This window comes from Salarias fasciatus, chromosome 15 (assembly GCF_902148845.1).
Source record: "Salarias fasciatus chromosome 15, fSalaFa1.1, whole genome shotgun sequence".
Taxonomy (NCBI): Eukaryota; Metazoa; Chordata; class Actinopteri; order Blenniiformes; family Blenniidae; genus Salarias; species Salarias fasciatus.
The window spans coordinates 12,158,575-12,174,020 of record NC_043759.1 but is presented as its reverse complement, the minus strand read 5'-3'; the positions used below and the strand labels follow the sequence as shown (position 1 = coordinate 12,174,020).

Below are 15,446 nucleotides of genomic sequence, written 5' to 3'. Positions count from 1 at the left end.
TGATCATTCCCATAGCAAATGTTATATTTCATATTTATATACAGCAAGTGTCTAAAATGGATGTTCTCTTTGTCTTCTGAAGTGCTGAGATGAATTAATTTCATCTTAATTTCATCCACACTCTTTCTTTTCATGTGGTTCATTGTCTTCCTTTTTCCTTTCAGCCATGTGAGCAAGGCAAGAAGCTAAAGAGGATACACTGGGTCGCCAACATCGGCACAGCGCTCAAATTTCTTGAGGGAAGAAAGGTAAGAGTTCATCGCCTCCTTTGTGTGTGTGTGTGTGTGTGCGTATTTGTGTGTCTTTTACCCATCTTGCTGTTCCCCCTGCTCATCTGTTGCCTTGTGGGCACAGATATTGAATCCTGACCCGCCGTGACCCGCTTCTCTCTCCTCCTTCTGCCCACATTCCCCATTTATCCTGAAACCTGTTTATTGTGTCTGCAAAGATTTTCCAGGCTCTCATTTTATTTCCAATGACGCCTTTTTAAATAGTTGACTAATACTAAATGGAAATGATTTGGAAAAAAGTATAGTTGTGAGTGATTCTGCCATTGCCACTAATTTCAGGGAATGAGTTCAGTTTTATTTTGCTCAATTAAAAAAAAAAAACAAAAAAGGAAATAAAATAAAGACAATGCAAAGATTGTCAAGCGTACACCTCTGGGATTTTTCTGTTGAGGCTTTTGTGAACAAACATACAGGAAAACTACAAGGAACACACCAAACAGTGACAATGAAAACAGACCACAGGAGTGAAGCAGCTTGAGCAACAGGAAAAAGCATCACAGTGAATTTAAACATGTACAATAAATAATTCATGAGGAAAGAAGGTTACAACGGAAAAGAAGATAAAAACGAGGCAGCCTTGTTCGCCTTTAAATAAACCCTTTTTACAACTTCATTGATGGAATAATATATTTTAAAAAAACAACTGCTCAATCTGTTATTGGATGCGATCATCCTGATGATCAGCTGGCCCTCGATGAGATTAGTGGAACATCATCAGGACTCGTCCTTGGATATGCATAAATAAAGCCATAAGTACGAGCTGGTGTCTGCAGGGACATTGATTCGTCTTCCTGAAGTGTGACAGGGTTAAAACTGTAAATCCTGCTCCAGTAATCTGCTGTCTGGTGAGGAGATGTCAGTGGGCACTCTGCTCTATATATGTCTGTGTGTGTGTGTGTGTGTGTGTGTATGTGTGTGAGTGTGTGTGTGTGTGTTCGGGACTGACTAAATCTGTGGGTTGAAAATTAAATGTAAATATGATCTGTGTGAAAATCTGAGGTGGGTTTATACAGTATTTACATTGCGCTTCAGATGTGATTGCTTTACGCGCGGCGCACGCCGCTCTGCTGTGTCTCCATGATGTTTACAGTCTCATTACTTATATGTGGTAACTGTTGAAACCTTCTAATGTATGTATCTAATTGTGAATCCAGTTTATCCCCACAATGTCAAACACAGTTGTAAATTACAGCTGTTTCCCGTCATTATCTATTCAGGGTTTTTTTTTTTTTTTTTTTTTTTTTTGTTAATTTCCCTTCAAACCTGGAACGTGAAAGAAACAATTCTTTTTATAGTTTCCGTGTGCCCAAGGTGATTTCATATATCTGATTTGTCTGGTTAAAAGTCAAAATCCAGAAAATATTCACAAAGAAATGCAGAAATCCTCCCATTTGGCAAACCAAGGTTAGTGAGTATTTGGCATTGGTGACACTTTATAATAACTATTAATATTAATACTGATACTCCAAAATTAGCTATCGTGCCTCTTGTCCAAAGACGAATGTTAACATTACTATGGCATATCTAAATATTAGTGAATTAAACCACAGTTTTGTCGTGTATAACCGTTATAAAATAAAAATAATTTTTTTTGTTTTTTTTTTGTGTCGCTGTGCTTTTTACGAACTCAATCGATATAATATAGCAATTGTCTGTTCATGTTCATTTTGCGTTTCTGCTTGTCTGTTTCTGTGTGTCGTCACGATGCACTTCCATTTACAAGACTGCGGCCTGACTCTGCCGTGTAGATTGGCCAGGATAACCTGCTGTGTTTTCTCATATCAAAAACCATGCATTGCATATATTCTTATCTGCCGCGATCCGACGCTCTCCGGCGCCGCCCTCGCCTGCCCCCAATCTCCACTTTCATGCTTGTTCCCCTACGCGGAGTGACAGGCACTGCCACATGGTGACCTGTTGTGCAGCAGCACCTCAGTAATAAAACCCTCTGTGTGATAATTTGGAATTCATCGTCGTATCACAGGATGCACTCCCCTCTTTCCTCCTCTCGTTGCTCGTCTCTGCCCCTCTCTCGAATCTCTGCTGGATTTAATCCCTGTTGCCTGCGTCGTGTTGATAGATCTCCCCTCTCAGCCAACTGCTCGAATATCTCACCCTCAATATCTGCCATCTCGCTGCCAATGAGGCGTTCACTTTCAATCAAACTCATCTCCAGCACTTATAAACTCTCTCTCTCTCTTTTTCTCCCTGTCTCTCATCCTCCTCTCCCCTCCTCCTTCGCTCTCCCACTTATCTGCTCCCAGTCGGCCTACAGAGGATCTCCGGTCAGTATTAACAACATTATTGCTCTGGTTTGTTGAGGACATGGGGGAGATATGGTCAGAACGATGAGCATCCAGTGAGGATTTCATCCATACTTGAATGTTCATTTTGCTCAACACGAGTTGAGCCGATTTGCTAGAATGTTAAATTGTGTGTCTAGTCTATATGAATGAGATTATGTTAAAGCTCTAGCAATTAAACTGGACATATTTGGTCCTGTTACGAGCCGTTTGAAAGAGGGATTCTGTGTTTTGATACAGATAAAGTTAGTGAACATCAACTCCACTGACATCGTGGATGGACGGCCCTCCATCGTGCTGGGCTTGGTGTGGACCATCATCCTCTACTTCCAGGTATTGCTTACTGTTCTTCTGATCATGAAATGCTGCATGTGCATAATTCTACGTATTGCTTATTTTCAGCCCTCCATAGCCATTATATCAAATATACAAAGAAATGATTGATGTTACTGTTGTTTCTTTTTTTCCTATGAGATTTTATTTTAACTTTGTATAAAAGATAAGGAATATACACCCACAATCAAAGGTCAATTATTGAATATTTATTAAAAGCTATTGTAAAAACTGACACAATTTGTTGCCCTAAAATGTTTTGAGATGACTAAAATTTGTTCAGGATTTCTGTAAAGGGTCTTCAGTCGTGTTGAAAAACATTCTGTATGTGAAGACGTCTTACTTTCTTATGTTTTGCTGCTGCTTTGCAACAAAGGGGCCTAATTTTGATTTACCAGAAACACTTGGGGCTGCCCAGCGGTGTTGAGGCTAACACGCTCCTCTTGCAGTAACAATGTCCATTGATGGAGTCCTGGTTGAAGCAGGGCGCCTGTCTGTGTGGAGGTCACATGTTCTCTCTGTGTGTGCACGGGCTTTCTCTAAATACTGCTTTTGCCTGCACTGGTCAAAACAAGTCACTGGCTAAGTGACTGAAAGGTGTGGATGTGAGTGTTTGTGACTTTCTGTCTCTCTGTATTGTGTTTGTCTGGTGACGGGCTGGTGGCCTGTCTAGAGAAATCACCCTTATTCCTCATCTCAATGCTATTTGAAAATCAGATCTTGGTTCTCGTGCAAAGCTGAAACTGCCCACTTCGCTCTCTTCAGTCATCGAATTATCATTTACTTCACCTTTTTTTTTTTTTTTTCTCTTTGGAAAAAAAGTGACAAATTTAAATGTACAAGCTTGGTGGGTAACGGTTAATGACAGAGCGATACAAAAGGCAAATAAAATCTGTTCAAACCGATAATCACGGCGTGAACATCTGCAGTGACTAAAATTAATGACACGTGACTGTTATGAAGAATCAGCAGGACTCATCCTGGATGCTGGAAATACATCTGTTTCTAGCTAGCAAGATGGGATAGTCATTTGAAGTGGAGACCTTCTAAAAGAAAGGAAAAAAAAAATTCTATGCATCCAAACTGAAAATGATCGAGGGGTTTCAGACACACACAGCTCTACAGGAATGTAATGAAATTCTCTCTAAAGGTATGCATGAGCTTATTATTCCACCAAACATGCAGATATTAAATAAGGAGATTCACTTACCGGTACGTCGATCTGTTTTATATGTGGCTTTTCATAGCCGAGCAGAGTCCCGGTTTATTTGCTGCTGAACAGACAGGAATACATTATGTTTGTACAGCAATAAATCCTTGACAACGGATAAGAGTCATACTCTGAAATCCGATTGTAATATGTTAAGATTGTAGCTTTTTCTTGTAAAGCTGAAAATTAGAGTGGACTATGATATTCCAGCAATTCGCAGGGATGTAGAAATGTGTGGTTTTAGTTGTTTAGTGAAAAGCAAATCTTATGTCAGTCGTCACTCATTTATTAAGATGAGCTGAAAATCTTGGTGCAGATGCAACACGGTTTACTCATCAGCCTGGATTAAATCTGTCAATCTCACATTTTTATTGGTGAAACTTTATAAAAAATTGATACAATTATGCAAGTCAAAATTTTTCGATTCATACTTTTTCTAATAATATCTGTTTTTTGCTTTATTCACTGATTGTTTCGAACATAATTCTTCCGTTTTTTTCATTTAATACCCTCATACAAAAACTGCCCAACTTCTTCATCACTGAGTTTCAAGCCAGGGAAAAAAATCTAGAAATAGCTATATGTTGTAAAGAGCTACAGAAAGTTGGACCCTAATAGTTATTGTATTGAATTATTCTCCACGGAGCCTTTTAAAAAAACACTTTTAACCCCCTGATGCTTGAAATCTACACAGTTGGAGACGCAATGTGTTGCTGAAACCCTTTGGATATTTCAGAAAACTGTGTTTTCATGGAGCACTCTCTATTGTGGATGCACGGTGGTAAAGTGGGAAGCCCTCCCGCTTCACAGCGCCGCTGTGAAAAGAACAACTTGTCCTGCTTGTTTAGTTCCTTTAAATTCCAAAAACTTACATTTGATGTTATTCAGGGAGATAAAATTGCTCAGAGACGTCTAACTGTGGCCTGGCCTTTAACTTTGGATAAAAGAAAAGAAGAAAACCAAATAGGACATTAAAAAAAAAAAAGGAATATAACCTAGGATGAAGGCTAAATTCATTGAGTTTCTTGCTCCCTGCAGATTGAAGAACTAACCAGTAGTCTACCAGCACTCCACGCCCTGTCCAGCAGCGCCTCGTCTCTGGACAGCTCCACCAGCAGCACCGACACCACCAGCCCACCCGTCAAAAGGAAACCCCTCCCTCCAATGCAAGGCGGCGCCAGAAAGGCATTACTTAGATGGGTCCAGCAAACAGCCACCAAGTATGAACCCTTTTAATAACGAAGAGTCTCTTGAGAAATATTTATGCTAAATGCACATTGCTAATAGTTTCCTCTGAGGGGAATGTGAGAAAAGCTCGTACGCTGAAAGCTCCTCTGTCAGTAATCATGTATTTATCCGCTTTGACCTTCTGTGTTTTCTAGACGTCACGGTCTTGAGGTGAAGGACTTTGGCCCCAGCTGGCGCACTGGTTTGGCATTCTTCGCAGTCATCCATGCCCTGCGGCCTCATCTGGTCGACATGGAGCGTGTATGGAGGAGGCCCAATCGAGAAAATCTGCAGGAAGCCTTCTTATTGGCTGAGACGGAGCTCGGCATTCCGCAGCTTCTTGACCCAGAGGGTGAATAACATTTCCTCCAGAATTTGCTGTTAGGTTTGTGAAATCTGAGCATGGGTTTGTTTCAAATGATCAGTCACACACTTTCCAACAGCATCATGAGACTGAATGACCTTTACAGTCAATAAAAACATCTTTTTCTCTGCTGTTCTTTTGGTGAATTAAAACATTTTAAAATGCTCAACGAAAGACAAAATAGTATTGAATATTATACTTATACTTACATGATCAATTACTTTGTGACAGTATAATCTTATACTTGTACTTTTTCATCTTGTGATCGCCTGCCAGTTTAATCTGCATCCTTTTTTTCTTGCATCATTGGAAATACTGTGGACAGGGGCTGTTGGGAGGCATTTTCACATTTTCACAAGGGCGAAGAGCTGCATGCCTCACACGAACCTCAAACACAGGTTGTAGACCTCTGGTCGACTGTCTTGGACAGTGTCTTTACCTTTCAGGCTCGTAAAATGACAGTAAAATACATGATCATAACACCAGAGTGTTTTAATGGACAGGTCATGGCACATGACTTCAGCAGTGAGGCCCCGAGTTTGAACCTGAGCTTTCAGTTTCTCTCATCATATAAAGCTACTGGATACTAAAACTGCCCCATTTTTCCCAGTAAAAGTGAATTATTAGCAATAAATATTGATTTTGACACTAATATTTGAAGAATGGGCTCAGAATGACTTCTCCGTAATGTTGACATTTATTCTGAAATGATCTAAATATCAAATTTTAAGTAGAGAAATGCTGTCCTTGCAATACGTTCTAAAGCCTGCTTTTGAAGTTCAAAGAAAACATTCCCTGGACCAGTTTCTTATCATCAATGGGAGTTTTTATTTTTAAACACATGACTTCAGTCATGGGCCTGATCAGATGTGCTCCTCAGTGTCAAAGCCAAACACCATCTGTGGCCCTTCACGCCTGCCCCTCTGAATGAACTCTGACTAATCAAGCCTGACATCAATATAATTAAGGCCCATTAGGCCATGAGATTCAGCATTGTGGAACCTCCAAACAACGCCGATCTGAAACGTTGAGGAAATCCTTCGTTTAAGACGTCTTTTTCATAGAGCAATACCCAGACAGTTTTTATTGGACCCTTGATTCATCGTGTGTCTTTGATTTCCTGCCCAGATGTGGACGTGGACAAACCAGATGAGAAGTCAGTCATGACATATGTAGCCCAGTTCCTGAAACATCTCCCCGTTCCGAAGCAGAGCGACTCGGAGGGACAGACAGTGGACGAGGTAACCAGCTGTCACGTTCGTCTCGCCCTGGATATGCCTGTCACCGTCATCAGCTTATCTCCTTCTGCATCCTGAATGTTTGTCTTCTTCTTAAATCAGTCAGTTTGACAAACTTTTGGCCAACAGTGTACTGTGTATAATCAGGATGACTGTTTAGTTTGTGTTGAATTAAGAAATGCACGTGGGATTGAATCTATTCAAATTAAACATCTATATAGTTAAAGTCCCTCAATCAAACATTTACTCCACTTTGGCCCAAGATAGGAAGGTTCAGTGAACTGTGATTTGTCGTCATCCTCAGTTCTTCTGTTTTGTGTCCTTCTCTCTTGTTGTCTTTTCCTCTGTTGTTGCTTTTTTTTGGATGGTGACGGCTTCTCTGTGGTTGTTGTGCTTGCCTCTGTCCTGCAGCATGATCTTGCCCCTCGTGATATAGAGGAAATGTTGGAGGTAGGTCATACAGTAACTTCAGGTCCCAGAGGGAAGCTGTTAAATAATTTTCTGCAGCTCAATGCCTTTTCGCATCCATGCACATTCATAGTCTCCATATATATATTTTTATTAAAGATTATTTTTCTGGCTCTTCTCAATTGCTGTATTACTGCCTCCTGTGGATGAGATTAAACATTGTTTCTGCACGTCAGAGCCTACACGGTAATAATGGCTCTTTATCTTACCTGATGCGATGTTTCCGCCCCGGGGTGTCGCAGCCATGATAACAAAAGGAAGTCCAGTATAATAAGATGTGATATTGCCGTTTATGAATGTTACCACCTGACGCCGTGGCTCCTGGTGCCATTAGCATGACAATGAGAGCCTCTGGCATCGAGAATGTGCTCTGATACAGCATATTTGATGGAAAGCTGTGTGAATAGAGGCCGCCTGTTTTTAAGGTTAGCAGTGTTCAGGTCTGTGATGTGCTGCGGAGCCGCCCCAACCACTCGCCTCCCATGTTTTGTTGTTTTACAACACCGATTGGGCTTTTTATGTTGCTGGCCTTGTTCGTTTGTTGACACTTCCTGTTCACACCAATTAGCCATTACATGTTCACTATTGTTTGTGTATTTTCCACATAAAAATACAAGTTTTGATAAAGAGTCGCTGAAGCTGTTTATAACAGCGTTTGCAGGAATAATGTTGAGTCTCATAAACTGTTGCAATAAGTTGATCTGCTATAATGTCTTAAGCTGTCATGAACACTAAAGTTTGGGCTTCGGAAAAAAGAACCAACGTGAAGTGATAAAGATGAATGGAGCTGAGACTGAGCAGCTCTCAAACTGAATAGTCCATCACACAGGCTTTTCAGCGGCGCAGTATTATCGTCATGGTTACTTAAAATCCACTGAAATGTTAGTAGGGGGTCTTAGACAGAATAGCTTGTTTAAGCTGAGTGTTTTTGGCAGCTGTGGGTTTTTGACGTTTTGTCCTACAGGGAGACACAGAGGATTAGGGGAAACCATGTTGAACAGTACACGCTCCGTCCCCCGCTCAGTGCCTTCCACAATCAATTCACCAATTTCTCTCACATATCTATGATTACTAACCTGTTTCTCTTTTGTCTTCCTTTTCTCCTTTACCCGTATTATTTATTTGCTCTTTTTGTTTCCTGTCTTGCTCTTTCCAATCCTCCTGTTTATCCGTTCAACCCTCAACCCCAACCTCCTAGAGAGAGCAGCGAAAAAGCCTGAGGGAGCTGAAAATGTGGCTCGACCAGCTGGAGAGAGATGCGGTTCAGGCTCAGGAGACTGAGGGCAATCTTGCTCAACAGTACCAGGTTAGTGTGTGTATGTGTGTGTGTGTGTGTGTGTGTGTGTGTGGTGTCTGCCTGGGCTTGTGTGTACGTTTTAAACTGTTCACAGACGCTCCTATTATTAGCCTAATCAGTGCCATCGCACTGTGGGGATCAGGCGGCAGCCGTCATATTTCCAGCAAATCTGCCTTATTCCACCAAAGCCCGGGGACACTTTCCATATTCAGCAGCATGTGGGGTATCCTCATTTTCTTTGTACAAGACTGAGAACCTGAAGCCAGACAGAGGAATAGCATTTGGAGGCAATTATCCGTAGATCCCAATGGGAAGAGGGTGCACCTTTTGAAGGAGAAGCTATTCTGATATCTATATAATCTAATCAACTGCTGTCGGACATGCTTCCATTAGCGATCGGGACCTCTAAATTGTTCATTTCTTCTTTCTTATCAGTTGTTCAAGAGTCTGCGCGTCCAGCTTGAGATGATGAGGAAGCAGGTGGAGGGAGCTTTGCAGTCCACCCAGAGGGACGGGATGCTGACGGTGGACCAGGCTCTGGTCAAACAGGCCTGGGAAAGAGTTTCCAACAGGGTGAGGAGAGCGGCGGGCGCACGTCCTCCACTGGAGATCAATCACACCGATTCATAACGACAGCAGGTTGTAAACTGTGACTTTCTATTAACCACTGGATGACGAAAGAAAACAATTCACTAATACAAGTTGTACTGTTTTTAAACTGCAAAAGGTTTTTAGTTGAGGTAGATCGCTGTATATTTTTAAAAGAGTTGCTTATTATTCTACAGTATAAAGGATTAATCATTCTGGATTTAAATTTCAACATGAAATCCTGATTTGTGACTTAACTGAAAGATATTTAGTTTATTTCTGTTTACGCTCGATTTAAAAGCTCCTCAAAGCTTAAAGGATTTCCCGTTTCACAAATTCTGTTTTTCTGACTGTCTTCACATAAGAAATGTTTATGGACAAACAAACAAAAACAAAAGGAAGTGAAATAATTTAATATCCACATGGCTTACATCGTATTCGTTCACAGTAATTTCTTTCTTCGTCTTTTTTAAATCAAAATTTGCTTTGTGCCCAGAATTTTAACTGCAGTACATTGTATTTTTTTGTTTTTTTGTTGAAGAACAACTGAAGTTGAAATATATTTCCATTTACCCTTGAATCCCTGAGTTGTCTCTCTTTGACGCCGCCACTCTTATTTACGTCGCAGCTCCTGGATTGGCATCTTCAGCTGGACAGGTCTCTGCCCGCTCCGCTCGATATGGTCGGAACATGGCTGCACGAGGCCGAAGGAGCCCTCCGGCAGGAAGTGACGGTCCAGCAGGCACATGAGGTCGCGGCGAGCACCGTGCACCGAGCTATTGAACAACACAAGGTTTGTGTCATTGCTTGGTGTTCTTGCTCCATTCTTGTGATTTTCTTTCATATTCTTTTGTGTTAAATTGCTCTGCGTTGTGCAGGATGTCTTGAGGAGCCTGGACAGTCACCACCAGGTCTTTCAGAGGATTCATAAAGACAGAAGTGTTGGCGGAGTGCCTGTTCCTCCGGACCAGCTTCAGGATATGGCCGAGAGGTAAAGAGCAACACCTGCCAATGTCTTTTTAGTCTACAGTTAAGTAGACAGAAAGACTTTAATTTACACCATGCTTTTGTCATTTCCTCACATTTTACTGCTTGTCTGATGTCTTGTTTGAACTTTTTCTTTATTTTATTTTTTTTTAGGTTGAACTTTGTCTCTACGTCTTCCAGCGTCCACTTGGCTAAAATGGAATACTTGGAAAACAAACATCACATGCAGGCCTACCTCACTCTGGCTGAGTCTAAACTCAGATCCTGGATCATCAAATACGGCCAGCAGGAGTCCGTGGAACTGATGCTCCGCAACTACATTGTAAGACCAACCTCTGATTCGACTGATGTTACCTGCAAGCTACCAGTTTTGGATCTTTTATCTCATAATTTTCCATGTCATTTCACACTTGATGATGCTTTATTACTGGATTTTGTCTTCATCAGACATTTGTGGAGAAGCAGCGTTTCTTTGAAAACTACGAGGCATTGTTTCAGTCTCTGAAGCAGTCAGCCGAGGCCTACGTCAGTGCCGACAGCTCAGGTGAGAAGTTGAAAAATCTGATGTTTCGCGTGGAGAAATGTCACCAAGGGGTAAGATAAACCGGCTGCCGCAGAGTCGCGAACACACAGAGGAATGTCAGAAAAACAGAGAAAATAAACGTAGAATTACATGTACCTCAATAGTAATTTGTTTGCACACCAGGAGGTAAGCGTTGCTATCTAAAGATTTTGCGACAAAGTACACCAGATGTATCAGAATTCTTTTTGTAACACTGCTTTATTTTCCTTTTAACAACCACTGAGGTTGCGTGCCCCTGACCGGTTTTACAATTTGAAAGAAGAAGGAGAGTCTGCAGGCTACAGCTAAATGAGGTTCCTCCACTCCCAGCTCTCAGTGGGGAATACGACCCCATTTGCTAGTTAGGGGTTGCTCCACTTCTGTGGGTCTCAGGGCGCAAAGACTGAGCTAGCTTGTTGGTTTCATCAACTTTCAGCGGTGTGTCGCTTTAGGGTATGCAGAGTGGAGAAGTGAGGCGTGTCGAGAAATCGCGGCGTCTCGGGTTTCATTGGTCAACCCCCCCCACATATGATTATGCACCACGAACTCCTGCCGCTGCCGCTGATCGTGGTCTTTGATTGGGGCGGCTGAGAAATATTGCATTTGGTATTAAAAGATCAAGTAACTCAAGAAGAGCGGCGGAATTATTTTATAGCATTTACTCCACAATATTCTGACATACACCGTAGATTTTTGGGCTCCAGCTCTGCCGCCGGCTGAAAATAGTTTGTGGTACAGGGCTTGAGAGACCGTCCAGTTTCCCTCAAAGAAAGACGACACACGAGCACAGATGATGCATGTCCCTGTAGTGGGTTTTGAGGTCATGCAGCTTCACAACTCTCTTTCTGTTCTTCAGCTGGTATTCTTATAAAGAAAAAATATCTCCCCGCCTCTCCTGTCAGTATTTTGAAGTATGTAAAAAGTATATTTTTCCCTCCTCTTTCAGTGGACGAAGGTGAGACAGGGGTGCGCCGGTTCATGCGGGAGGTGGTGACCCAGTGGAGGAGTCTGTCCATGGAAGTCCGCAGCGTGAGGAGCATGCTGGAGGAGGTGCTGTCCAACTGGGAGCGGTATGCCTCCACCGTGGCCTCCCTGCAGGTCTGGCTGGAGGACGCTGAGGAAGCTCTGAGCCAGCCAGAAAACACCAAACGGGTACGACTCTGAGCGTAGTAACGTAGCCTCACACTGACAGTTGTGTAGAGATTTATTACAGTTCTCTTCCTTATTAAATGGCATCCGTTAGACTTTAAGTAGCAGCAATTGTGTTTACTTCATTTGAGTCGGAAGCATTCCGTTTTCTAATTTGAGACCTATTAACGTTTTCCACTTAAGTATCCAATGATCTCTATGACTTACAACAAGCCGCCAAGGATATTCCTGTTGTTGCATTGCCATGGTTACCACAGATTCACATCCCCACCAAGGATTAGACAGCTAATTACCCCAGTTTTTATTGTCCGTCCTTTGTTTCTTTCTTTGAATCTCTGTCTTTGTTTCATTTTTTGATTAGCTGTCTGTTTCTTTCTTTAACAGTCATTCTTTGTTTCTCTCCGTGTCTTTGTGTCTTTGTTTCTCGTCTGTCTTGCTGCGTCTGTCTTTCAGGAGTTCTTCAGGAATCTCAGCCACTGGATGGATCAGCATGCAGCCATGAACGATGCCGGGAACTTCCTGATTGAAACGTGCGACGACACCGTGTCGCTTGAGCTCAAGCAACAATTGCTCATTTTGAACGGACGCTGGAGAGAGCTCTTCCTCAAAGTCAAACAAGTAATCAATTAAAATCTTCTGAAATTGCTGCACTTCAGACAAAGAGAATAACTGGGTCAATTTGGATTAGACTCATTTCCTTTTTGGTTTGACACTAATTAAGGAAAGTGATAAAGCAAATACGATTCAATTACTAATGAAAGTTTTCAATGTTTTTGTTTTTGTTTTTACTGTAGTACGCACATTCTGATGAACTGGAGAAGTGGAGGAAGAATCACCTGAAGGCTGTGTGGGCCCTGAAAGAGCTGCTTGACACGGCTGAAACGAAGCTTAATGCTCCTGTTCACGTGTCTTTCCTCAATGTTCGAGCCTTTCTGCAGGATGTGGAGGTAAAAAAGCTGAAAAGCTGTCCATCATGTGTAAAGGTCAACAAAGCACAGCAGTGCAAATCCAACAAAGGATTTTTTATTTTATAATATGAAAAATAAAATGTTGTTCCTCATGATATCAGCGTTAGAGCACAGCTCATTTGATCCTTTCGTGTAAAATCAGCGTCTCTCAGTTTGTATCGCCAAAAGCTATTTTGATGGCTGTGCTTTCAGTGCTTTCAGTTTCTAAGAGTGTCTTTAAGTTGACTCTTTACCTGCGTGTCTCATCTCAGAATACCAAGCAAAAGGTTGTTGCTATGGAGACGCAGTACAAGCTGGCCGCCCGCAGCGCTCAGCTCCTCGCCAAGGATGCGCCGCAGGACGAGGCCGCCAGGGTCATGGCAACAATGGCAACAGCCAAAAGCCAGCTCAGCAAGGTGAGACTCATTTCAGGGCTGGTGGGATCGCAGTCTCAAGGGCTGTTCCTCTTTGTTAAACAACTCTTTATTTACTCTCTGAGGTCTTTTCATGAATTTCTCTGACATTTCAATGTCGTTCTTTGTGTTGCTTATTATTGGGCCATTATGATGTGACTCCAGGTGAGGGAGCGCTGTCCGTCCCTGGTGAGGGAGTGCCACGTTCTGCTGCCGCTGTTGGAGGAGATGGAAAAACACATCAATACCTTTTATCAGGCGCTGGAGCAGGCGAGTCGCATCACTTCATCGGAGAGAGATCCAGACTCACACACGCAGCAAAAGCACAAGTGGCAGGTCGGATTGAATGACAATGAATTGTAGATTGACGTTGTGTTGATTCTGCTTGTAATTCTTTAAAGTCTGCAACACAATTTAAAATATTAAAATGCACTGATGCCAAGCCATTTATCGTGACATTCCTTGCCTTCATTGTTTCAGGATTTGTTGAACCAGCAGCAAAGCTGTAAACGCTGTCTGTCGGTGATTGAGCGAAACCACCACACCGTTCAGAGAGCGCTGTCCAGCAGCAAGGTGCTCCGAAACATGGACCTGTCTCTGCTGCAGAAGAGAGTCGGTGAAATTCAGAGCTCGGCACAGGTTCGTACTCGACATGCGCTCGTGGCAGGATGCCATGCGGAGACCGAATTAGCCACAATGCTGATTATATTAAAGAGATTACAAGAATATCAAAATACCCAGGGGGTGACTGCGCAGATTAGAGTCTACAAATATTATAATTACATTGTTTTGCCAAAGAGGCCCATTACGATCGCTGCTACCAAACATCCATTCTCTCAGGCTTTGCTAAAGGAAGTCGGGGACTGGAGGAGGCAGGAGGAGGCCAATAACTGCCTCCGGAGGAGGTTTGAGGAGTCTCAACAGGAGCTGGAGCGAGTGCTGAAGAAATCTCAGGGCTGCTTGAGAGAAACTGGAGAAGCGGAGGAATTACTGAAGAAACACACTGTAAGATAAAATCTGTCACGGAGATATTTTCAGCTTTAAAGGGGGACCAGTGGTCAAACTAATTCGTTCAAACACTGAACTGCCTCATTTTGTCCTGTTACGATGCAGGAGTATTTCGGCCAGCTGGACCAGCGAGTGTTGAGCGTGTTTTTGAAGGCGTGTGATGAGCTGACGGACATTTTACCACAGGAAGAGCAACAGGGGCTGCAAGAAACTGTCCGGAGGCTACACAAACACTGGAAGGTCAGAGGTCGCCCTGCTTTAACACTCTCCCTAATTACTGTACATCTCTGGAGGCGGAGAGCCAATACTTCATTAGCGTAACCAGAAAGACCTTTGACTCAATAGAGTTCACTTCTCTCTGGTTCCAATTAACGTGTACTAGTTAGATTAAGTTGTGACCCTTTGAGGAATTTTTTAAGGCTCTCCAGGGAATGTTTTTCCTCTGACAGGTATAATGTGATTTTAAAATTGTGATGGACACTCCGTGTTTTGGCAGGACATTCAGGGCGAGGTGCCGTCTCACCTGATCCGTCTGAAGGTGGAGGTGGAGCAAAGCAAAGTCCTTTTGATTTTACAAAATTGCAGAGCGGAGCTGGACAGAGAAATGCAAGCCCTGTCAGGAACCTGCACCAGCGAGCGTGTGATCAAAGAGCACAGAGTAAGCCTGGGATCTGACGGTATCTTGAAACATATTAAACCAAGAGGGAGAGAAAAACGAAATCACTTAAAGTCTCGATCGTCGAGCTTCTCACGTTTTACGATTTCCTCCTTTTTTATCTCCAGACTTTCTTCAGGGAACGCAAACCTCTGACTTTGTGTGAGAAGAGGATTAGAAGCATGGTTGATCTCTGTCATAAACTGCCTGACAACGACGCAGCTTATCGAACCCTCGAATCGACGCGAAGGGCTGTCGAGGAGGCTGCAGAGCAGATCAAGATCATCCACCTGAAACTGGAGCAGCACCCTGACAAATGGAAGGAGTGGAACGAGAGGTGAAAATCATCAAAAAGACTCTTCCTGAAAGCTCTTCCACCCGGTGACTTCAAGTCAGAACTCTACGTC

The 15,446-nt window shown here is 42.7% G+C and overlaps 1 protein-coding gene across 1 annotated transcript in view; it reads left to right on the top strand.

Moving 5' to 3' along the window:
* syne1a (spectrin repeat containing, nuclear envelope 1a) overlaps positions 1 to 15,446 on the top strand; it is a 109,691-nt gene that overhangs the window by 8,764 nt on the left and 85,481 nt on the right. Inside the window, exons 4-26 of the mRNA XM_030109704.1 lie at positions 165 to 248; positions 2,555 to 2,575; positions 2,834 to 2,926; positions 5,175 to 5,356; positions 5,519 to 5,715; positions 6,856 to 6,968; positions 7,377 to 7,415; positions 8,632 to 8,739; positions 9,166 to 9,303; positions 9,947 to 10,111; positions 10,197 to 10,309; positions 10,459 to 10,627; positions 10,753 to 10,849; positions 11,814 to 12,019; positions 12,470 to 12,634; positions 12,811 to 12,963; positions 13,236 to 13,379; positions 13,542 to 13,712; positions 13,857 to 14,015; positions 14,217 to 14,381; positions 14,490 to 14,624; positions 14,881 to 15,042; positions 15,168 to 15,376. Of these exons, the coding sequence (XP_029965564.1) occupies positions 165 to 248; positions 2,555 to 2,575; positions 2,834 to 2,926; positions 5,175 to 5,356; positions 5,519 to 5,715; positions 6,856 to 6,968; positions 7,377 to 7,415; positions 8,632 to 8,739; positions 9,166 to 9,303; positions 9,947 to 10,111; positions 10,197 to 10,309; positions 10,459 to 10,627; positions 10,753 to 10,849; positions 11,814 to 12,019; positions 12,470 to 12,634; positions 12,811 to 12,963; positions 13,236 to 13,379; positions 13,542 to 13,712; positions 13,857 to 14,015; positions 14,217 to 14,381; positions 14,490 to 14,624; positions 14,881 to 15,042; positions 15,168 to 15,376 (3,188 nt within the window). The remainder of the gene's footprint in view (positions 1 to 164; positions 249 to 2,554; positions 2,576 to 2,833; positions 2,927 to 5,174; positions 5,357 to 5,518; positions 5,716 to 6,855; positions 6,969 to 7,376; positions 7,416 to 8,631; positions 8,740 to 9,165; positions 9,304 to 9,946; positions 10,112 to 10,196; positions 10,310 to 10,458; positions 10,628 to 10,752; positions 10,850 to 11,813; positions 12,020 to 12,469; positions 12,635 to 12,810; positions 12,964 to 13,235; positions 13,380 to 13,541; positions 13,713 to 13,856; positions 14,016 to 14,216; positions 14,382 to 14,489; positions 14,625 to 14,880; positions 15,043 to 15,167; positions 15,377 to 15,446) is intronic.